Here is a 23,550-nt window from a genome sequence, read left to right as displayed (position 1 = left end):
CTCGTCAATTTAATTTTATACTCCCTCCTTTTTTTTACATCGCATATTAGCTTCGTCTCGAGTCAAACTGCGTATTGACCAAGTTTATACAAGAAAGTATTAACATCCACAATATCAAATCGATCAATACCACTAGAATTATCATTGAAATATTTCATATCATGTATATTTTTTATTGTGGAAGTGTAGATTGTTTTCTACAACTAGGGCTAGCTCCTCCATCGTGCACTTTCAGTCGCCAGTTCCCCTTGTCTCGGGGTGCCTTCCGATGCTTGGAAGGTAGGGGGAACCCTTGTTTGTGGTTGGTCGTGTAGTAAGGGCCACCCTAGGTGGGGCATGTGAAGCTTCGGTCATGGTCTGATCTAGGGCATGTGTTGTCTTTGGTTCGTGTGGGTGATCTTCGACAACGTCGTAAGGTGGGGCAAACAACGATGTTTCATGGTTTGGTCTTCTAGCTCTTCTCCATTCAGTGAAGCATATGCTAACTTCGGCTCCTTTGCAATTGGAAGTTAGTGAGGTAAGGCCCCCTCATTTTTGCCAGGCATTATTTGAGGTTGTTATCCAACCCTATTCATTGCATTCTTCTCCGTGGTGGCGATCTAATCATCTTATTCACTTGCATCTTTTGCCTCTAGTGATTTCTCGGCCATTGCGTCAACAACATTTTTCCTGGGCACGAGGGTGTTTCGGAGATCCAGAGGCGGCATCGAGATTTGCTCATGATACTCCTCCAGCAAGTGCATGAGGAAAACGACCTCACATTACCAAAGAGTTGTATGTTATGATCTTTTAAGGGTTGGGTAAATTTAATATATGGTCTTTCCTTCTCGCAATTTATTGATGATAACACTTGGAATGGAACTTGGAGTACTATTATGATTTTGATATGGACACGTGTAGAACCTTAGTTCATTGAGATGATTAGAGTATTTCAATGTAGTTGGGAGTTTTTAGGTTTGCTAATTATCTCGGTCCAATGAGAATTACTACCCCCATCCTGGTTTCTTGGCCCCATTCGTATTTTGTGTCAAAATTTAACCATAAATTTGACTAATAAAATCTTAATGCATGTCATAAAAAATTATATCGCTGGATTAGTATTTGAACATAGTTTCAGTTAATATTATTTTTGGTGTGTATAAAATATATTTTATTAGCTAAAATCATAGTCAAAATATGACCCTAAATACGAGGGGACTAGTAAATCAGGACAAAGGTAGTAGTTAAATCTCAGTCGACACCGAGTATCATTGACCTGTCATTAAGATCCATACAAGATTTTCTTTTCCTTGACTCCGAAAACAAGCAACATTTATACTATAGTTATTTTGTATTGGTTGAACCGTTATTTATAACAAGTGAACTTGTTTGCATGTATATGAACAACTTCGGAAAATTGACAAGAGTTAATTGAGTGCTAGCAGCCAATCCCAAACAAAAATAAATGATAAGGTAACAACCCTTTACCTCGCTCTCAAAATGTTCTCTGTGACTTAGACGTCCAGGCTAAGGGGGTGTTTGGTTCAGGGACTTTTTAGTCCCAGAGACTAGAAAAAGTCCCTAAAAAGTCCCTAGAAACCAAACAGGAGGGACTTTTTCTACAGGGACTAGAAAAAGACTCTATTGGTGAGTCTTTTTTGATTAGTCTCTGGAATTAGAAAAAGTTCTAGGACTTGTGAACCAAACACCACCTAAATCAGTTCTTTGGAGTTCTCACCGTCGACCGTCTTCTCTCGCCCTATATAAATGGGAGGTCACCACTCCGGAACTTGCTCAAGCAGGCACCTGCCTACTACCACACTAGGTCCACTCTCTCATCCACCATCATCTCTAACCTCTCGGAGATCAAGCAGAAGCTAGCTGCGACCTGCTAGCAATGGGGCACCAGCACCAGATGTTCAACGACCCCTTCGCGAGCAGCATGTCGTCATTGGAGGAGGACATGTTCTCCGGTGCCGGCGGCTACCACCACCTCACGCCGTCCATGCAGTGGCCGGGCTTGGATAACGACATACCGTCGGCGCCGGCTGCCAACAACGCCACCTCCTCCGGCGGCTCCGGATCACAGCGCAAGATGAGTCACAACGCGTACGAGCGTGACCGCCGCAAGCAGCTCAACGAGCAATATTCCTCCCTCCGCTCCCTCCTCCCCGATGACGATCACAATGTAATTAAATCGCTTAACTAGACACAACTCGTTCATCTTTCCTCTGAGCTATGTACATGTGAGATATTCTAAGCATCTGATCGATTTATCTTTTGCTACTATCGCAGAAGAAGATGAGCATTCCGACCACGGTCTCGCGGGTGATCAAGTACATCCCGGAGCTGCAGAAGGAGGTAGACGGCCTGGAGAAGAAGAAGGAGGAGCTGAGGCGGGCCAGCTGCGAGCAAGGCGCCATGAGGCAGAACACAGCCCCGATCGTGTCCGCCACCTGCCTCGACGACAGGGAGATCATGGTCCAGGTCAGCCTGGTAAGCACAATGGCCGGAGCTCTGCCCATGTCCAAGTGCATCAAGGTGCTGGAGAGCCAAGGTCTTCGCCTCATAAATTCGTCGACTTCCGCATTCCAGAACAGGACGTTCTATAGCCTCCATCTTCAGGTACACATCTGCCTTTCCGTCCTGTTGTTGTTGTGGTCATCGATGCTTATGATTTGATCTTAACAAGTACTGCTTGACGAGCTAAAAGCCTAAAACTCATTAATATAAAGCACTTCCTTTTCCGTGATGTTGATTGAGGTGTGGGTCTAGATAACATGATAGGGATTTATCTAAAGGGAATAAGAATTTGAGGAATTTTTTTCTGACTGATCTTGTCGAGCCCTGTTATGGGCTATCTACCATAGAATTAAAACTATATTGAATTACTTATTCACTTTATAATTATCGACATTGTAGCAAGTTAGTTAATTTGTAGTCATTTGAATGACGTTTGCTCCGGTACACCTCCATCAACCCCCCCCCCCCCCCCCATCTACCCCTTGAGTTTAAGATGGTAGCACAGTATGACGAACCGTGAATTGTACGTTTTGTTTACATTAACCGAAACATGCGAGGATGCAGCTAATACAAGGAATTTGTATAATTGAAAGGTGTGATAGCTCCCGGGTGTAGGGACACGAAAAATTCAAAAAATTCTGAAAAATTGCGACATCAAATATGATCAAAGGTTTTACGTTCTTGCAAATTTTCATAACAAAATATCAAGTAGAGAGAGGTGTACACGTGAGTTTCTGATTTCAGTGCTAAAAGTGCTCAAAACTTTGAGCGCTGAAATCCTTTTCTTGTTTGGAGCTCCTCGAATGTTTTTTCTTCATGAAAACTTGCAAGCACCTACAAAGTTTGACTATATTTGATGTCGCAAAGTTTCAGATTTTTGTTTCATTTTTTTCTATTTTTTAACTTACTGTTCATAGAGGGAGTCCCTGCACCCAGGAGTTGAAAAACTGGTCTCATTTGTATAATACACCATGTCAACCGGATCAAAATGGGTCTCTCCTCCACTAAAATGGTTCAAAATTATAGCATATGAGTTGAAAGTGAAGTGAGATTACATGTGCCCTCTACCCATATATAATACAGATTCCACAAAACCACTGTTCAGGCTTACATCTTATAGGCTCCGTAGGATTTGAACTATGAAGACGAACATTCCATGGTGGTAAATCATCGCACCCTCGTCAAAGAGGATGAATTTGCTGTGTTTTGATCCTTTGTTTCGTCTTTTGGGCATATGAGATACAAGCACTCAGGTGGATGAGAATTTTGCTTCCTTGCATATCTCTTTTTTTTTGCGGGAAGCTTCCGCACATGGCTGCTTAGGCTAGGGTCAGTTTATACTAGACTAAACGTTGGTGTGCTAGGGTGCTGATCCATCATGGATAGACCCTCATTGACCTCAATTGGTATTGGTTTTTATCTCACACCCTTTCAACCCCAACGGAAGGGGGAGTCATCATACTTGTGCCAATATAACTGATGGGATAGATCTAGCTTGTCGTATCTAGACTAATGCCAAGGAACAAAAAATAGATAAATATGCCATCATAAAACACGAAGACTCTCGAAATGACATTGTGATTGCATGCCCAATCGAATCGATTAACTACGGGAAGTGTAACAAGCAAACAAGGAACATCCCCTTAATTTGTTAGGACAGATGCAATCGAAGGGATGGAACCTTCTCCTACCCTCTAGGCATCAACCCTACCACCCGTGACTATAAGTAGCACCGGTGGAAAATGGATATGTGGATGCATTTTTTCTGAATCTTCATGCATATTTCTACATGTTATCCGGTTTATCTAACAAACTAAGTAGTAACGTTACAGATGTGTCAAAACAAATACCAAATTACTAACTGCAAGCATGTGTATATTATATATTATATATGATCCAACTTACGGGTGACGGAATAGAAATTGTATACAGAAGTACTTACAATTCTATCATATTTTGTATTTAAACAGAGAACCCAACGAACAATGAGCAAGGAGGGCCAAACATTGTGTAACGAACTCGAGAACGCCGTGAAGCAAAAGGCGGGACAACATCTGCATCATTAGTGGATTCTAACATAATAATGGTGCATGTCATCATACATAACTCTACCATGAATCAAAATGCATGCCATAGATATAGAACAAATAATCTAAGACAAATAGTACTGATGCATGCATGACAATATAATACAGTGTGTTCCATATAGCTAATATAGTGTATACATTTCTTGTCCTATATTCTACTCTTCATCATGTACCCTGGCATGTGCGCAACTTCGCGATGAGTATAATTAGTATGCATGAAACAGTGGAGAAAATAAATATAGAGTGGCCGCGAAGCAGTGGCATGCATAAAACACAGGCCATTGTCGATGTAATTCTTACGTATAAATGAATATATAATGATGTTACAATGTCGGAAGCATGTGTGCTTACTGCTTGTATATCAGTGTATCTGGGCATGGCCTGTAGTGCTTCTTGCTTGTTCGTGTTCAGGTTTGGAAATTTTCAGAGAGAAACAGTTGCCGTTTGAAATTCAAGCTGGCCCGCTGCGAACCAGCGGTGTGGCGCTGGCCTAGGTGCGCACAGCCGAGCTCGTTGGAGCGAAGGCCCGTGTGGAGTGGGAAGGAGCGACTGCTAAACCGGCCGGGTCACAAGGCACGCAATGTGTCTGGCCTATCAATGAACTGAACCGAGTTTGTAATTGCATTTCTGACAGAGTTTGTTATTTCTGGATTCACATAAGTTCAGACGTACCCAAAAAGAAAACATAAGTTCAGAGGTTCCTTTTCTCAAAAAAAATCAGACGTTGCAGACTACTCATCATATAAATCACCTAAATAAACACATCCTATAACTGTATCATAGTCATCATCCTTTTTCTACCCCCCCCCCCCCCCCCAATGGGGTCGTTTGGATGGGAGCTGTGAGCTGGAATTTCCTATATGACACTTTTCTTTGAGGGCTTCCTATATGACGCTTATTATGTGTAACTGTTGCTGGATTGCACGAGTATATGGGCCAGCCCATTTAAAGCCATAAAAAGCGTTTTCTCACTCCAATTTTGGGAATGCTCTGAAAATTTCAGTCTGGTCTTTTACCGGCTTTAGAAATGTTCTACAATCTTTCTGAACCTGTTTCTCTGACTGCTTTCTTTAATGACTTTTCTGGTTTTCTTCATGTTTTTTCTATTTCTTTTTTCTTTTTTTCTTATTTTTTCAAAAATTCAAAAAATGTTCAATATCATCAAAAAATCTTCAATATCTTCAACAATTTTTTGCTTTTCAGAAAATATTCGGAATTTCATCAATTCACAGTCTTTTTCCTTTTGTTTTCTATTTCAAAACATTCACAATTTTCCGAAAGTATTTTTCATGTCATAAAAGATGTTAATCATTTGAACAAATTATTTAAGTTTTCAAAAAAATTGGCAGTTTTAGAAAATATCTCCGTTTTCAAAAATTGTTCCAACATGCAAATTTTTAGCGTTTTCAACTTTTTTTTAAAGTTTCAAAAAATGTTCTTGTTTTCAAAATATGTTCACAATTTCAAAAAAATCAAGTTTCTCTATATTTGTTCAACGATTTTTTTAGTATTTTCAAAGAATGTTCGAGATTTTCAATAAATGCTTGGTTTTTTGGAAAATGTTCAAACTTTTACAGAATTGTTCATGAATTTGAAAATATTCGTTAAAAATCTCATTTGAAATATCAAAAAAATGTTTAGATCTGTTGATGATGATAGTTTTTATGTTCCCCGCTGCCTATTAGTTACCAAACATTGTCAAGTCGAGTGACTAGCCAAGAATGTTCATGGGAATTTTGGGCTGGGGGAGTCCCCTGTGTGGCACATGTCTATTGACGTAGTGTACTTCATATAGGACGCCCCCCCCCCCCCCCCCCCCCCAGTGAGTTGCCCGTTAAAAAACTTGGTGGTTGATGGAAGAGCCGAGGGAGGGCGAATCATCCGCTACTTATTTGGCTTGCCCACAGATTGGCTGGGTTGGCTGTGGCGCAATCCAAACTGTCTCTATGTACATTGTATCCCATAACATCACAAAATAACTCAAACTAACTCATGTTCTTGCAGCTACACCTATGCTTAAATGTAGCACCGTGTTTTAGTTAACCTTAATTGACCTCCAAAGAGTCAATCTTAGAAACAATTGACTCCAAAGCCAGAATTACCCTAGTATACGCACTTGTAGCCACAACCGTTAGGTGTTGCCATTGTTGAGTTGTTTTGGTCTCTTTGGACTACTCGCAACAAGTTATCTATCGAACATTATTTTCATAACCGGTCCTTTGATTGCTTGTTCAAAATGATTGCTTACTTGCAATAGTGGAAACTGCTCACTAGAGGTGCAGAAGCCAACACCATTGCTAGGATGATCTCCAAGATTTGAGCTACTGTTGCCAACGTGGTGCCCTTCAATCTTCTGTCACCTTTTGATGGCTTGCGTAGTATCGGAGAAACTGTCTCTTGTTATTTAGTCTAGTGATGTCGTGTGTGTTGTCGTGCTTTGCTAGCATCGTCGTTTTGAGATGACATTGCCAATATGGCTTTATCTAAAAGTCCGGTCAAGAGGCATTTTCTCTAAAAACAATAGCCACAAATGTTGGGTTTTTTTAGCCGCTATGGGTTCGACTGTTGCTTTGGTACACCAACTCCTCTTCCTCAACTAATAGTGTTACTGGTGCAAAGGCCAGAAAATATTCCCATCAATATAAATGCTCTGACTAGTCCTCTACTCATCCAAATCCACAAGTCTTGCAGGCCATTGATACAGCGTGTCACATAATGACTGTGTTTTTTAACCCGACTCTTGGTCTTCCCTACCTATTCCACAATTGGCCCCATTCCTCGGCAAAGATAAATCTAAAGGATAATGCATTTGTACGCTTGGCGGGGAAGGAAAGAATAGGAGCAGCAAAACCTCAAGAGATATGCTACACGTACCTATGAAGGATTCATACATAATTAAGCTATGGGATGATGTGTTCAAAATTGCTTGAGAATCGGAGGAGGAAGGGCTCAGCCAAAAAAATCGAACAAAATTTCAAATGAAACATCAAATTTAAAACATTTTAGCTCCACAAAATATATGCAAACCTGACCACATATGTTCACAACCTTCTTCCCTAGTTCCAGTGGTGAGCCCGCATGTCCTTCCTAGAGAAGGTTGTGAGTTCGTGCACCCCCAGTTTTTGTTTTATCAGATTGCCTTTCCTTTCACTTTGGGGTAGTCATCACATGAAACACTACTAGAAAAAGGAATGCTAGTGGCGCACCGAATTTGCCTTCTAATGGCGCACTAGCGGTGCGCCACTGGCATCACGCCATTAGAATTAAATTCTGTTCTAATGGCGCACCAGGTAGTGCGTCATTAGTATAGCCTGCAGTGCGCCATTAGAATGCCTCCCAGGGGGCCATATGTACCCATGTGCTTTGGCATTCTAATGACGCACCAGCAGTTAATGCGCCATTAGTGTGATGATCATAGTGCACCATTAGTGTCTTGTGTGGTGCGCCATTAGTATGAATATTAGGTTTTTTTTTGCTTTTCTCATTTTTGCACAGGTTACAAAATATATTATTGGACAGAATATAGACAGCAGCACACAACAACATCAGATTCATCGAATACAATAGAAGATTAGTCTCCGAATGCAATTCATCATATTAGTCTCTGAATTCAAAAGATCGAACAAAGATAAAACATTACAAGTCTCAAGACCGCGAGTATCGAGTTTGCCTTCACATTACAAGTCGATATCGATCATCTAAACTACCATCACATAGAAGAGAGCTGTGGTCATCACGATGAGCATCATCGCGATCAAACTGGTCTTCATCCGGTTCGTCCAACGCTCCCTCCTCTCTCCCTCTAGATAGCGGGCGTATCTACATTCGGCCTCCGCCCTAGTGGTGTACCCTTTGTAACTGTTACCGCTGAAACGGTGAACCTGTCTCCGACACTCCTCCCAGTCGTCGTAGACTCCGGAAACCTTACCCTTGTACACGACATACGACGGCATCTCTATGCACAAGCCAAACAACAGACAATACATAAGCAATATGTAAGTATGCAACAAAAGGATCGGAAGAGAAAAGCAAGACATTAATAGCACGATTCATGGTCCTACTAATAAATAGCATCGATTACATCTAAGTTGAACGACTGTCCAAACCAAAGAGACATACGAATTCATTAAAGTATAATTACAACATGAGCCAATCAATGTTTCAGAACTACACATCACTACTTTCGACTCGACTCGTCGGACAGGAACGTGGATGAAGCCGCCGTCTGTCGTGATGGTCATGAAATCGCGGTCGTTGTCACCCTGCATTTGTAGCATTTCATCTATCTCATTGTTGGACGGTTGATATCTGAGGAAGAACTGCCCCGAGGTATGAAGGACATCTTGATGGATGATGTCCGCAAACTCCGACTGGATGCGAAAGAATTCTTGTCTGAGGTCCGCGTCCTGGACTGCCGACAAGCTCGCGGCCCAATCTTTGAGATTATCTGGTAGCAGAAGTTGATGATGGTCCCTTACGATCGCCCGCATGTGATGGAGGTCGTAGTAGGCATCCTTCTGACCGCCAGGCGGCTGCTTGACGCAGCAGAACTTCGTATTGTGTTAGAACATGTGCTTGCCGTACTTACGAACTGCCCTGGTGAAGGTGCCTCCAGATTTGGCATAGGCGGGAAGAACATCATCAAGAACTTTCTTGACATTTGTGTAGTCTATCTTGGAGTTACGGTTCGGGTCTAAATACGTGGCCATGGAATATTTCGGGCTTAAGAGGATGAGTGTGCAATGTGTGTCACTGCACAGAACACGGAATGTTAGAAAAAAAGAATGATCGAAATCTAAGAAATCATATGTTACGGGGCGGTTAAGGGATGACTTACTCGGGAAAGTAAGCCACAAGGAAGTTATCCTTATCTGGGTTTGCCAGAATGACGCCTTTGAGGTGTGAACTCGCAACTTGGCGGTCCCCAGCGCTGCTCAAGTGCTTGGCACGCATGTAGAAGGGGTCGACTATCACGATGTCCGGGGTCTTATCTCTAATGATCCGCATCTCCATACTCAGCGAAAACAGCCGAACGAAGGTGTAGTGCAGCGGATGAAGGTTAAACATAGCAAAGATGTCATCAAACCGCAGGACGATTGTACCCCCGATGTCGCCATCCACAAAGCCCTTGCCCTCTGGCACCTTGGCCATGAAAACCAGGTATGCCACATCCTTCTCTCTGAGACGCCGCTTCTCCAAAGAAAGAACACTGTCGTGCAGACTCCGCATAGCACCGGTTGCAGCATTCAGCATATTTGGCGGTAGCATCGCCCTACCCGCCACATGCACCCTCCTCAAGATATCCTTAGGTGAAGGTGGCCCGTCCTGAGCACGGATCAAAATAGGTGCCGGCTGGCTCGCACCGGCACCCTTGTTAGTCTTTCTTTTCCGTCCCTTCTTCTTGATCTCCTGTAATGGGACCGAGTTCTGCTCACAGACCGCCTTCTTGAGCGTGTTGGGGTTGATAATATTTCGCACCTCAGCTATCTGAGGCTCGGTGAAGGCGGGAGCTGGAGGCGTGTCCTGAGAACTGAACGCCAGACGACGCCTGTTGCAATTGGATTTCTCCACCGTACCAGCTAGATCGCGGTCGTCTTGGTTGGGTTCTTGATAAAGAGGCCCGCAGAACTCGTCAGCGTACCCATGTTCGGCAAAGTACTTATCAACTTTGGTAAATGTACCATCGTCGTTGTCGTCGCCGTCCGGATCCTGTGCCATAGGGCTGTCCGGATCTTGTGCCATAGGGATGTCCGGCAGGTCCGGTAGCGTTGCGGCGTTCTTGCCATGGCTTGGCGCCGGCACGACTGGCGGTCTTGTCTGTGGGGTGGTGTCCCCCGCCCCCAAACGAATCTGGCTCTTCGGCCAAAGCAGGGGCCAGTTTACGCAGGTGCTGAGGGTCATCTCATCTTCTTCGTCGGCCCTAGCGGGTCGAATCGGAGGTAACAACTCGTCGCAGCTTGGCAGCACCCGAACCACTTCAAACCTATACATTGTGGGTGGCATCGGATTACCGTGGAACATGGGGTTGCCCGGTTGAACGATTCTGCCCTTGGCGACATCGACCAACTCGGCGCCCACGAAGTGCAGAAGAGTGCAAGGAACATCGGCGGTGCCTTGCGAAAACATGTACAGGGCGTCAGGGATGCCCAGTCAAAGGCAATGAGATGAAGTCATCGGCCGAGAGGCTCAGTTACCGTGATGCTGTCGAGCTCGGCTAATGTCGAGGCACTGCCAATGGCGGGCGTGCAACTGACGGAGGGGGCGCTTGCTGGCGAGGTGCCGGCCGGCGTACACCCGGGTGCATTAAGCTCCAATGCCCATGCCGGCGCCGGAGACACGAATACCGCCTCCGCCGGGACACCAATGGCGCCGCCGCCGGAGACACCAATGGCACCGCCGGAGACACCAATGGAGCCGCCTACGCGCTGTGCGAGTTGCTGGCCGTGAAGCTGGGAACCGGGGGAGGCCCTGTTGGCCGCCCGCAATCCACGTCGTCAGCCCATGAATCAACGTAGGCACCATGGCGTTGAGCGTCGTTCCAAGTTGTTGTTGCACTTGCTCTTGGACAAGCTCCGGAATCCGCGCCACTTGTGCCTTGAGTTCTTCAACCTCGCGTGTCTGGCTTTCCGAGCTGGTCTTTTTCTCCTTCCGCACACCAGCGGTATAGTATGACCCCCATTTTGTGGACAAGCCTTTGCCGGCCACACGACCAGCTGACGTGGGCTTAGTGAGCTTATCCTTGTTTTTCATTACGTTCAACGCCCTATTTAAAGGGGTGTCAAAAGGGGAGCTCTTAGACGACCCGGCGCTACTGCTTTCAGTGTCCTGCGAAAGGAACGTGAACCATTTAGAAATATTGGGGATTAATTAGAGTGCAACCATATGGAGCTAATTACGCGGGGGTGTATTCCTTACCAGAAGAAGCTCAAGCGCCCTGGTCTTCGGATCCGTGGTAAGCTCCTTTCTTATCGGGTCCTCCTTGTACCGGGCCCTGACATAGTTCCTGGTCTGCTTGTCACCGCTGTATTTCTCGAAGCGGGGCGGTAGGCCTTGCTCGGCACGCTCCGCGTCCTCCTTGTCCCATATAGGCTCCGCCACTCTGTAACCGCCGGGACCGAGTTTGTGTTCCCCTAAGTTCAACTCCCGCATTTCTTTCCCCCACTGACTTGATTTGGAGGTTGCACTGCTCTCGCACTTGATCTTGAACTCCTTGTACTCATCTTCGCTCATCAAACGATATTTCGCCTTGATCTTCTCATAACTATCACCTTTATCAATCATTCTCTTCACCGCGCTTTTCCAAGTAGACAGGGCCGTGCTCATCTTCATGAGGGCGGCACTGTTCACTTTATTCCCTGAGAGGCGTGTGTTTTCAAATTCGGCGGGGAACTTGTATCGTTCGTGCAGCTTCGTGAAGAGGAGGTTGCGCAAATTCCCTCGGTCCTTATGCCTAAGGTCTCGGTGTTGATCGAGACAGTGCTCCGGAGAATGCACCCGAGCTGAACCGAGTACCCCTTGACTATATGTTTGGGCTCCGTTGGATTCCCGTCGGAGTCCACTTGAGTGAATTCCTCCTTGACGGTGCGGAGCGCATTCGGGCGCCGGTCCTTCCTTTGCTTCTTCGGTTGGCTGCCATCTGTGTGTGCGCCGCCATCATCAGTGGTGGCATCCTCGGCGGCACCATCAGTGGTGTCATCCCCGACGCCACTAGGGGTTGTGTAATCAGGATCGGTGTCTTCCGCGGCGTCCTCATAGCGGTGAGGTTGTTCCTCCATCTCCTGGGACAGCTCCCAGAATTGCTTGCCGCCCGAACCACCGGCCTCATCGTTGTGGGCCATGTTTCGCTCTAAATAGGAAATAAGTTTGGTCAAAAAGTTGGTTATTGTCAAGGAACAAGATCATGGTCTCATCATTTAGGGTTTGTCGACACCGAGGCACCCTAAAAGCCTAAGCTTTCATCATTTAGGGTTTGTCGACGCCGAGGCACCCTAAAAGCCTAAGCGTACATCATTTAGGTTCTCATCGACACTGAGGCATCCGGGGAAGCCAAGTTAAGTTTTCATCATTTAGGGTTTATTAATGCCGAGGCACCCTAGGTTGGGCCTAATCACTTGGCACTAATCACTTGGCTCTATTGCCACCTATGGTTTAATACAGCAAGAATAAAGGGGCAGTTGATCCTACTTAATTAAGTACTAAGATACCCCAGCCCATGCATTAGTAGCAAGTACCTCATATGTCCGATTTTTAGCAAAGTCATGCTAAAATTCACGGAAAATTTCAGCATGACCTTTGCTGAAAATAGGACATATGGAGTACCCGAATTTGCCGGAACGGAAGTTAATCGACATTCCGGCAAACTCAAGGGCCTCTCGGGGTACCTGCAAAATCATCACGACACGAAGGGCCTCTCAAGGGCCTCAAGCAGCAGCGGCCCTTCACGAGCGAACTCAATGAGTGTGAACCAACAGAGTGTGGGTCACCACAGATTCTGTAGTCAAAAACCTTCAGGACAGAGTGAAAATAGTTACAATATGCTTGCAAGTAATTTTTCTGTAACTAAGGCACAATATGCTTGCAAGTAAATCACAATATGCTTGCAAGTAATTTTTCTGTAACAGTCTTGCCCCTATTTGAAGGACAAGCAAATAGATACAATGGGTAGCTTTGGCACAATCCTAAGGCACAATCCTCTGACTAATTCATCACTGTAGGCCGGCATGAAACACACTCCTCCAAAAAAGCCTAAAATTCCACTATTATTGCATGTAAAAAAGCCTAAAATCCACTAGTATTGCCTCTAAGAAAGCCTTAAAAGTCCACTATTATTGACAATCAAAATATGATCTGAACTGTAAGGAGTTAACTGAAAAATGAGTGTTAACTGAAGTTTTCCAGTACAGATCATAACTGAAGTTATTCATAGAATATAGTGACATCAAATGCAGTTAATTAGTCTTAATTGAATCTTAGTAAGGTTCATTCTGAAGTCAAAAGTCCCCAAACAGTGAAAGGGAACAAACAAAAAAATGTTCGGGAAATTCCAAAAGAGTCTAAAGGTATGGGTTGGTTTTTGGTTCCAATTTGAAAACCCAAAATTTCATCAACACATTAATTATAATTTGTTTGTGCAAATACTTCTCTCAGGCAGCCACACACATCTTTCTTCATCCAATTTTTTCCTACAGCATCATTGAACATCTGAAACTTACCAGCTCAACTTGAGAAAAAAATGGATAGGCAGGGACATTTGTGCTTTTTGCCATCTAATCTAATCTACCTCTGCTTGATTAACTATTGTTTTGGTTTTCACTTTGTGCCAGCCCATTAGATTAGTTGGTAAAGTACATGCTTCATCTTACATTCCCTACCTGTGTGTACATGCATTTGCAGGCTTTCAGGCCCTGACTAATTAACTACATTGCTGATCAGAGACCCTGCTGTTTACTGGGAGGTGGCAGTACTACTGTGCTAGTGTGCTAGTACTGGTTTTTATTCTTTGGAACCTTCTACTTATGAAGCTCTCTCAAGTAAAGATTTTCAACTAGTAGTACATTTTTGTATGGTGCAAAAGTCCAGCAGCACTAGAACTGAACTGATTGATCTATACATGTTGTAGGAGGAGCTATATCATTTTCTCCATGGGGAATTTTGTGTGGGTACTTAGACAGCCACACACATCACCAAATTTCAACAGGAGGCGGATACAGACTTACTAACCAGAATTTAGCTAGCAGTGCAGTAACTTGCAAGTGTTAATAGCTATAAACACTGAAATATGCATTTCTATCCATAAGCTGTCAAATATCATCAGAAGATAACAGACACGGTCGAGGGGAGGAAGGGATGGAATGGGGAGGAAGGGTGGAGAGGGAGGAAGGAGGAAGGAGGAGAGGTACATGGGCGGGCGCGGCCGGTCGCTGGAGGGGTTGGGGTCAGGGTTGGGGTTGGCGGCGGCGGCGTCAAAGGGATGGCTCGATTGGTCGTCGGGGAGGCCTCCTGGGCACCTCGGTTGGTCGTGGGGAGGCCGGCGGCCGCGGTCGTCGTCCTGCACCCCGTGCCCGGACTGAGGTAGAGGCGGCGCAGGGCAGGGGCCGACGCGGGGAGGCTGTCGGCGACGGCGAGGTCACGGAGGCGTCGGCTATGGCGGAGCTGCAATGGTAGGGGGTGCGGGGGCGGCGGCGCACGTAGGGGCGGCGGCGACGTGGGGCGGGGCAGCGCGCGGGGGGGGGGGGGGGGACTAGATCTGGCGAGAGGGAGGGACGAAGGGGTCGGGCTAGGTAGAGCTAGGGGGAGATTACTAATGGCGCACCCCCGAGCGGTGCGCCATTAGAATGTTTTTTCTAGATAGCAAAGGCGCATCCCAGAGCGGTGCGCCATTAGAATGTTTTAATATATAGCAATGGCGCACTACCAGAGCGGTGCGTCATTAGAATGTTTTTTTAGATAGCAATGGCGCACTACACCAGCAGTGTGCCATTAGTATGTTTATTATTATTATTATTATTTTTGTTGCTATTTTTTAATATTTTTTTTATAAAAACAGTAATAATTTTTTTATGAATATGAAAAAATATCATCAAATGGGGGTGCTCGGCGGCGGTGGAGCGGGCCGGGGAGGGTGCGGTGGGTCGGCGGCGACGGTGGAGCAGGGGAGGGTGCGGTGGGTCGTCGGCGGCGATGGAGCTAGCGGGGGAGGGTGCGGGGGGTGTTCGGCGGCGGTGGAGCGGGCCGGGGAGGGTGCGGTGGGTCGGCGGCGGCGGTGGAGCGGGGGAGGGTGCGGTGGGTCGTCGGCGGCGGTGGAGCTAGCGGGGGAGGGTGCGGTGGGTCGTCGTGGGCGGTGGAGCTAGCGGGGGAGGGTGCGGGAGGGGGGATCGAGATCGAGATGAAGGGGGATAGCGATCGGGATTTAAAAATATTCATCAAATTTGAAAAAATATTCATGAATTCGAAAAGTGCCCATGAAATTTAAAAAAATAAAAATATATATATATACTAATGACGCACCGGGTAGTAGTGCGTCATTACTAGTTTAAACTAGTAATGGCGCACTGTGAAACGAAGCGCCATTAGTAGTTTTGCAAAAAAAAGAATAAATTTTTTTTACAGTAATGGCGCACTGTCTGCTTGGTGCGCCATTACTACTTAGAACTAGTAATGGCGCACTTCGACCTGATGCGTCATTAGTATGTATGGAAAAATGGAAAAAATAATAATTTAATACTAGTGGCGCACCCTGTTTCTGGTGCGCCATTAGTGTCTTTCACACTAATGGCGCATGACCAACCGGTGCGTCATTAGTATATAGTAGTGGTGCACTGGTTTCATGATGCGTCATTAGTATCATCCTATCTATAGCCCTTTTTCTAGTAGTGGAACATGTGTTGCTTCTTTCCTGGTCACCTGAACACATGTCGTCTCACTTTCCTGGTCTTCGTTGGTCCGTGCCAACTGGTACTGAAGGACCACAGTATGCCAATCATAGCTTCAGTCAGCCTTGATCATATCTGATGTATGCCTCCCATCTGGTTTCGCAATCTAAGGCCATCTGGATAATTTGACAGGCCTATCTTTAGCTTCTATTCACATTACCCGAGTGAGGTGTCACTTGGATCGGATTTCGACTGAAGCTTCACTCAGACCGTGATTCAATCATATTACCAGGGGCAGAGCCAACTCATTAACATTTTGCTCAAGTGAACCCAATGAAATTTGGCATGTCCCTCGTAGATTTACACTATAATTACCGATTGATTCACTCCGACCATTCAACCAATGATTACCAATTGGGCCATGGTGAATCCAAACTTTACTAACTGGTGCATGGTAGCTTTTTCTCTTGTCGCTAGTTTCCATACCTTTGGTGTTTCTCAAGCTTGTTCCTCCCGGGTCCTTATAATACCAGAAATACCCTTATTAGAAAGAGCACTTTTGAAAATGAGAGTAAACACATACCCCCTTTTTAGAAAGACCACTACCGAAGCCGTGTGGATCATACCGACAAAGTCGAGTGCCCAACCTCGAAAATGTCACGGTTTTATGATAGGATTGAGCATAATAGCCGGAGCCAACTGATTATCTCCAAAATTCAGGCAGGCTTCACATCCTTTGAAGTACCTGAAACAGTTGGTCATCATCGTCGACCAATAATAGCTGGTTTGTCGTAGCATCCACTTCATCTTGTAAGCCGACTAATGAGTTCCGCATAAACCATCATGTACCTCTTCCATAGCAACTCGGGCTTGATCCTCATTCAAGCTCTTAAGAGAACACCATCTACTATTCGGTGATACATGTCGTCATTTCTTAATGTATACTTGGAAGTCATGTTTAAACAACCCTGTATGACCTGGCAAACCCATACAACCTCACAACTAACTACCTTAGCTAATTTGTGGGTCAGGATTCCTGCAACTTACTTGTTCAAGACAGAGCCCGTATTGACACACGGTTACACCTGGAAGCTACTTAACTTGGAACACATACAATCCCTTTGATACCTATTCCCTCCGTTCCAAAATAGATGACTCAAATTTGTACTAACTTTATACAAAGTTGAGTAATATATTTTAGAACGGAGGGAGTAGGTGGCAGTCCCCATCAACTTTACACTTGATGACCAATCAATGCCAATTTCATAAATGTTTAATTAATTAAGTTGTCAACCATATACTTTGTAACCTTTCATCTAGTGTGATTCCAACCCCTTTATAATATAGTAGCTAAGCATCTCTACATGATCGTTACAAGGAACAGGGTAAAGAACCCATGGCTTTGCTACTAGGTATCTTGTCTACAACATACAATAAATATTTGCTTAGTTATGCATTCCTATTTGTAAAGTTCTACATGCAAGAAAATAATACGTGATATGATCAAAGGTTCCACTCTCCTTGTATTGACAATGTTCTTCAATTTCCGCTCTTCTCTATCCAAACAATCTATCATATATAGAGAGTTCACATAAACAACCATACAGTACAAATTAAATAGACAACAAAACTATGTGAAGTGTATGGTATAAGTCTAGATGGTGTTGTGAGATTAAGTGCATTGTGACAACACATAAAGAGTTAGAAAACAACATAGGTTGTTACTTAGAACGCAGTGACATAAGGGTCCACATGCATATTGTGTCAATTAAATAAGTACATCACATAAAGGTATGTGATGCAAGGTTACATTGCTAGATTCAATTGACAAATGGAATCATAAAACTAGATTCATTGTTTATGAGCTAAGATCAGGAAGTTCATATTTTAGTCTAATAGTTCAAACTTGAATGACCTTTAAATAGATTTGAATTAAACACTTGAATTACTGTACGCAAATATTCATGTTTAAATTCAATTGGGTGTCACTTGTGCCTTAAGGTTAATGAACTTCACATTTAATTTGAATGATAATTCAAACTTGAATGACCTTACTTGACTAGAAAAGGGTTTGGTCAATTTTAAATTCATGTTTAAATCAATGTACAGAAGGATTCATATTTGAATTTCAAATGAGCTTCATTTATGCTTCAAACTTAGTTTGAATTCAAATTTGAAATAATTCAAACTTGGCAAAATATTTGGTCAAAACATAGTTCAAACTTTTGAAATTCATTTGAATCAATTAACAACACGATTCAATTCGTTTGGATGTCATTTGAATTCAATGCTCAAAATGGAGCCTGAATTTGAATTAAAATCATACGACAATCATGAATGGGTGTACTATTGCTTGGGAGTGTGAGGCATGGATTTAGTTTTTCCAGTTAAAAGGACCGATGTGTATTGAACATAAAGTTGGATTTACAGTCTCTTTGTTCATTTATGTTAAATATGTAACTAGGGCTTTGAAAGAAGATCAATCTTGAATATAGTTTGTTAATTTTCAAAATCAAAATTTTAAACATATGGTGGAACTCTATGAAACATAGTGATACACTCTAGAACACAAGAAAACCTAGTAAACCCTAATAATCACAAATATTTAGTGAAAACATAGTATTAAGTTTTATTATGTTCCACAAAAACAAAGATATTGTTTCACTGTGCTTCATCGTGATCGACAACATATCATAATGTTTCATTGTGTCTCAACATGCTTAAAACATAATTAATACTACAAATTTTTAGTAAAAACTCATTCTCATCAAGCTTTCCTATGTTTTTCGCGTACTACAATGCATCACTATGTTTGATATAGTTCCATTATGTTTTTGAACTCAAATTTTAAAACTTATCATAATATATTCGAAATTGATATTGTTCCAGTGTCCTAATTGCAAGGAACATAGCAAACATATCATAAATTGGATTTGTGGTTCAAAAGTTAATAAGATTCAAAATTTAAAATCATATGAAAATCATGGATGGGTGTACTATTGCTTGGGAGTGTGAGGCATGGATTTAGGTTTTCCAGTTAAAAGGACCGATGTGTATTGAACATAAAGTTGGATTTACGGTCTCTTTGTTCATTTATGTTCAATGTAACTAGAGCTTTGAAAGAAGATCAATCTTGAATATAGTTTGTTAATTTTCAAAATCGAATTTTGAAACATATGGTGGAACTCTATGAAACATAGTGATACACTCTAGAACGCGTGAAAACCTAGTAAAACCTGATAAGCACAAATGTTTATTTAAAACATAATATTAAGTTTTATTATGTTCCACAAAAACAAAGATATTGTTTCACTGTGCTTCATCGTGATCGACAACATATCATAATGTTTCATTACGTCTCAACATGCTTCAAACATAATACTACAATTTTTTAGTAAAAACTCATTCTCATCAAGCTTTCCTATGTTTTTTCGCGTACTACAATGCATCACTATGTTTGATATGGTTCCATCATGTTTTCGAACTCAAATTTTAAAACTTATCATAATATATTCGAAAGTGATATTATTTCAGTGTCCTAATTGCAAGGAACATAACAAACATATCATAAATTGGATTTGTGGTTCAGAGTTAATAAGATTCAAAATTTAAAATCATACGAAAATCATGAATGGGTGTACTATTGCTTGGGAGTGAGAGGATGGATGAGAGAGGTTGCAGGAATCCCGGTCACTGCATGACAAAAAGGTAACGTCAAGATGTCACATAATGTGCTAATAAACAATAAGATTCACAAGAATACAAGCATATAGATATGATCGTGAAGTAAATGGATGGCTGAGCCATGCATGAGATATCGCGTGCACAATAGAATTGCTTTTCTCCCCTTTATTACCTCACTTTCATAATGTTCTCTGGAGTATGCCTTTTAGACATCCGGGCCAAATCAGTTCTCTGGACACTGCGAATCCCTCGCCCTATATAAAATGGAGGTCGCCACTCCGGAACTTGCTCAAGCTGACTTCGTGGATCAAACCGTACGTGAAAATTTGTTCATGCTGATCAATCTGGTTAAAATTCAACTAGCGTAGATCAAGCAGGCTAGGTTCCCTCATCCACCATCATCTCTACAACCTCTCCACACGAACGAGATCAAGCAGAAGCTAGCTGCGAGCAATGGAGCACCAGATGTTCAACGACCCGTTCACGAGCAGCATGTCGTCACTGGAGGCGGAAATCTTCTCCGGTGGCCACCACCACCCAGCGCCGTCCCTGCAGTGGCCGGGCCTAGACCACGACATCCCGGCGGCACCGGCTGCCAACAACGCCACCTCATCCGGCGGCCCGGGTTCCCACCGGAAGATGAGCCACAGCGCGTACGAGCGCGACAGCCGCAAGCAGCTCAACGAGCATTATTCCAACCTTCGCTCCCTCCTCCCTGACGATGATCATCACACTGTAATTAGATCTCTTAACTAAACCTAACTTGTTCATCTTCTCTGCGCTACGCCTACGCTACGCACATGTGCGAGATTCTGTACTGAACATCTGATTGATTTTGCTTTCGCTGACGTGTCAGAGGAAGCTGAACAATCCGACCATTGTGTCGCGGGTGATCAAGTACATCCCGGAGCTGCAGAAGGAGGTAGACGGCCTGGAGAAGAAGAAGGAACAGCTGACGCGTGCCAGCTGCAGGCCGGGAGATGACACGGCTCCGATCGTCTCCGCCACCTGCCTCAACGACAGGGAAATCATGGTCCAGGTCAGCCTGCTGAACACCATGGCTGGCGCTCTGCCCATGTCCAAATGCATCAACGTGCTGGAGAATCAAGGCCTCTGCCTCGTCAGCTCGTCCGCTTCCGCTTTTCAGAACAGGACCTTCTATAGCCTTCATCTTCAGGTACACACATGGATCTGACTTATATTCCTGTTGGTGTCGTGTCATAGATGCTTATGATTTGATCTTAACCATTGACGTTCCAGTATTATATAGTACTCCCTCCGTCCCAAAATAGGTGATTCAACTTTGTACTAACGTACTAAAGTTAGTACAAAGTTGAGTCACTAACGTGCTAAAGTTAGTACGAAGTTGAGTTACTTCTTTTGGGACGGAGGGAGTAATATACTTGATGAACTAAACTCAATAAAGCACTTTTTTTCTGAGACGTTGATTGAGGTGGATTTAGCTAAAGGGTATATACGAATTTGTGGACATTTTTTCAGCCCCTACTCTGGGTTATCCACCATATAACTCATGCAATATTTATTCACCCTATCAAGGTAAATGACTTATCAATATTGTCAAATGAAAGTTAATTAGTTTATTGTGCATTTAAATGAATTTGGTTCGATCCCCGCACCCCACACGACCCTCAATAAAAAAAGGTAGCATATAGTACAATAAAAAGGTGAATGGTGCACTTTGCTTACCTTGAACGATCCCCGCACCCCACACGACCCTCAATAAAAAAGGGTAGCATAGTACAATAAAAATGTGAATGGTGCACTTTGCTTACCTTGAACGATAACACGTAATTAAGGTTCTGATGCAAGGCATCTGTATAATGTACTATAAGTGTCAAGCAGATCACGACAAGTTTCTGCTACTGCAAAATGTTTCTCGGTTATAGTATTGGGGTTGGAGGATAAATAAGGTTACATGTGCCCTCTAGCCATATGTAGCATGTATTCCATGAAACCCTCGTCATTCTAGTTTTTCGGGTTCCATCTTCCGGGTTTTGGAGGGTTCTGACATCAATGTGTCAACACTCATTGGTGATCAATTTTCCTGCAACACTGTCAAAAATTATCATACATACTAAGTAACACAATAGTTCTGTGGATGTGTCAAAAAATTCTAATGTTGACTAGATGTGTGCAACTGTGTCTTATGATCCAACTTTCATTCGTCGGAATGGAAACTTTACACAAAAATACTTACAATTCTATCATCTTTGCTGAAACAGAGAACCCAACGAACAATGAGCAAAGAGTGCTCAGCATTTTGTGACGAACTGGAGAACGCCGTGAAGCAAAAGGCGGGACTACATCCACATTACTAGTAGAAGACAGCATAATAATGGTGGATGCGATCATATTTAAGTACCATGAATCAAAATACATGCCATACCTATATACTCCCTCCGTCTCAAAATAAGTGTCTCAACTTTTTACTAATTTATTTTGGGATGGAGAGAGTAACAAATAATCAAGGATCAATAGTAGGACCGATGCATGCATGATAGTATAAAACAGTGTGTTCCATATAACTACTATTGTATATACATTCCGGCCCTACATTTTCCTCTTGATGTACCCTAGCTTGTATGCATATGCAAGTTGAGTATAATTAGTATGCGTGATAGGACGGAGAAAATAAATTTGGAGCTGGCCGCAAAGCAGTGGCGTGCATTCTGATAAGAAACACGCCATGTCCATGTAATTCATACAAATAAATAAATATATTATGGTACTACCATGTCGCGTAATGTTCATATATGGTCTAGAGTAATAAGGATGATTAATTTGCCTCAACACATCGTGTTTCTACATATATAAACTATTGAGACTCCAAGCATGCAGAAATAATCAATCACTTGTTTTCAGCGAGGACCATTCACCATACGGCCCGTCAGTGACTCTTCTTGTTTCGGACAACGACTTGTATTTTAACCTTTTGAAAAATTGAGAGGAGTCAACCACTACGTTGGTTTTTCAGGTCATTAATTCGTAAAGAGAAACATGCAAATCCTTATTTAATGCGTCATCCAACAAAATTAGCAGCATGAAAAATAAAAAATAATTATCACAGGGAATGAGATTGAGAAGATCATTCTATGCACGGTGACTTATATATTTTGATTACTAATTTTTCATTAGATGCCGTATACACTTGGACGGAGGAAGTACTGGTAATTAAATTTGACAATCAATTTTTGATGTGTTATATCATTTTGTGTCGTCATGGTGTGCTCATCTTGTGGTGTGCGTGTGCTCATGCGTTGGTGCATGTCTCCAAAATATATTCGTATCGCTTGTCTTAGATATATGCCAGCTTTTGTTCAGAAACATTAGATGCCAGTTGTGGTATCCTGATGTATTCCTACTTTGGCATTTTTGGAGGGAAACGACTGCCGTGGTGGTGCATGGTCCAGCTCATTGGAATCAAAGGCCAGTGGACTGCAAATGAGGTGGGCCGGGTGAGAAGGCAACCATGTATACGGCCTATCGTTGAACTGAGTTTTTCGCAGATGATTTAGTAGTCCATATGTAGCAAAAGATCTTTAAAAAAATTCAGACCTTCCTTTTCTTGTACTCCCTCAGTCCCAAAGTAAATGTCAGACAAATGAATAAAAATGGATATGTCTAGATACATCTATTTCTCCGACAAGTATTTTTAAAAAGAGGGAGTAATAAATAAGAAAATAAGACGTTGCAGACTGCTGAACCGCATCATATATATAAATTACCTCATATAAAAAATGCATCATATAACTCCTTGGGGGGGGGGGGGGGGGGGGGGGGGGGGGGGGGGGGGAGGGGGCTTGAACCTCTATAGTCGTAAGTCATGCTTTTGCAGCTTCACTTATGCTTTTTAGACATCAAAGTACTCTTTATGGCAAGGCGGT

The 23,550-nt window shown here is 43.3% G+C and overlaps 2 protein-coding genes across 2 annotated transcripts; both read left to right on the top strand.

Moving 5' to 3' along the window:
* Nucleotides 1–1,790: 1,790 nt before the first annotated feature.
* Nucleotides 1,791–4,832, top strand: LOC123059397 (protein IRON-RELATED TRANSCRIPTION FACTOR 2). Its single transcript, XM_044481977.1, has 3 exons — nucleotides 1,791–2,167; nucleotides 2,275–2,604; nucleotides 4,473–4,832. Exons 1-3 carry the CDS (start codon nucleotides 1,877–1,879, stop codon nucleotides 4,566–4,568), a joined length of 717 nt encoding a protein of 238 aa, XP_044337912.1. The 5' UTR covers nucleotides 1,791–1,876; the 3' UTR covers nucleotides 4,569–4,832.
* A 15,263-nt stretch (nucleotides 4,833–20,095) lies between these two features.
* LOC123059396 (protein IRON-RELATED TRANSCRIPTION FACTOR 2-like) lies at nucleotides 20,096–21,984 on the top strand. The gene is made up of 3 exons (XM_044481976.1): nucleotides 20,096–20,380; nucleotides 20,502–20,822; nucleotides 21,889–21,984. The coding sequence occupies exons 1-3, from the start codon at nucleotides 20,099–20,101 to the stop codon at nucleotides 21,982–21,984; spliced, it is 699 nt and encodes a 232-aa protein (XP_044337911.1). The 5' UTR covers nucleotides 20,096–20,098.
* The last annotated feature ends 1,566 nt before the right edge of the window (nucleotides 21,985–23,550 follow it).

The sequence above is a fragment of the Triticum aestivum genome, chromosome 3A (assembly GCF_018294505.1).
Source record: "Triticum aestivum cultivar Chinese Spring chromosome 3A, IWGSC CS RefSeq v2.1, whole genome shotgun sequence".
NCBI lineage: Eukaryota > Viridiplantae > Streptophyta > Magnoliopsida > Poales > Poaceae > Triticum > Triticum aestivum.
The sequence above is the reverse complement of the archived record's forward strand: the minus strand, read 5'-3'. Positions and strand labels throughout refer to the sequence as shown.

Coding starts and splice junctions, on each gene's coding strand:
- LOC123059397 (XM_044481977.1), top strand. CDS start 1,877: ATGGGGCACCAGCACCAGATGTTCAACGACCCCTTCGCGAGCAGCATG. Junction 2,168..2,274: donor TCCCCGATGACGATCACAAT/GTAATTAAATCG, acceptor CTACTATCGCAG/AAGAAGATGAGCATTCCGAC. Junction 2,605..4,472: donor TCTATAGCCTCCATCTTCAG/GTACACATCTGC, acceptor GTATTTAAACAG/AGAACCCAACGAACAATGAG.
- LOC123059396 (XM_044481976.1), top strand. CDS start 20,099: ATGGAGCACCAGATGTTCAACGACCCGTTCACGAGCAGCATGTCGTCA. Junction 20,381..20,501: donor CTGACGATGATCATCACACT/GTAATTAGATCT, acceptor CTGACGTGTCAG/AGGAAGCTGAACAATCCGAC. Junction 20,823..21,888: donor TCTATAGCCTTCATCTTCAG/GTACACACATGG, acceptor TTGCTGAAACAG/AGAACCCAACGAACAATGAG.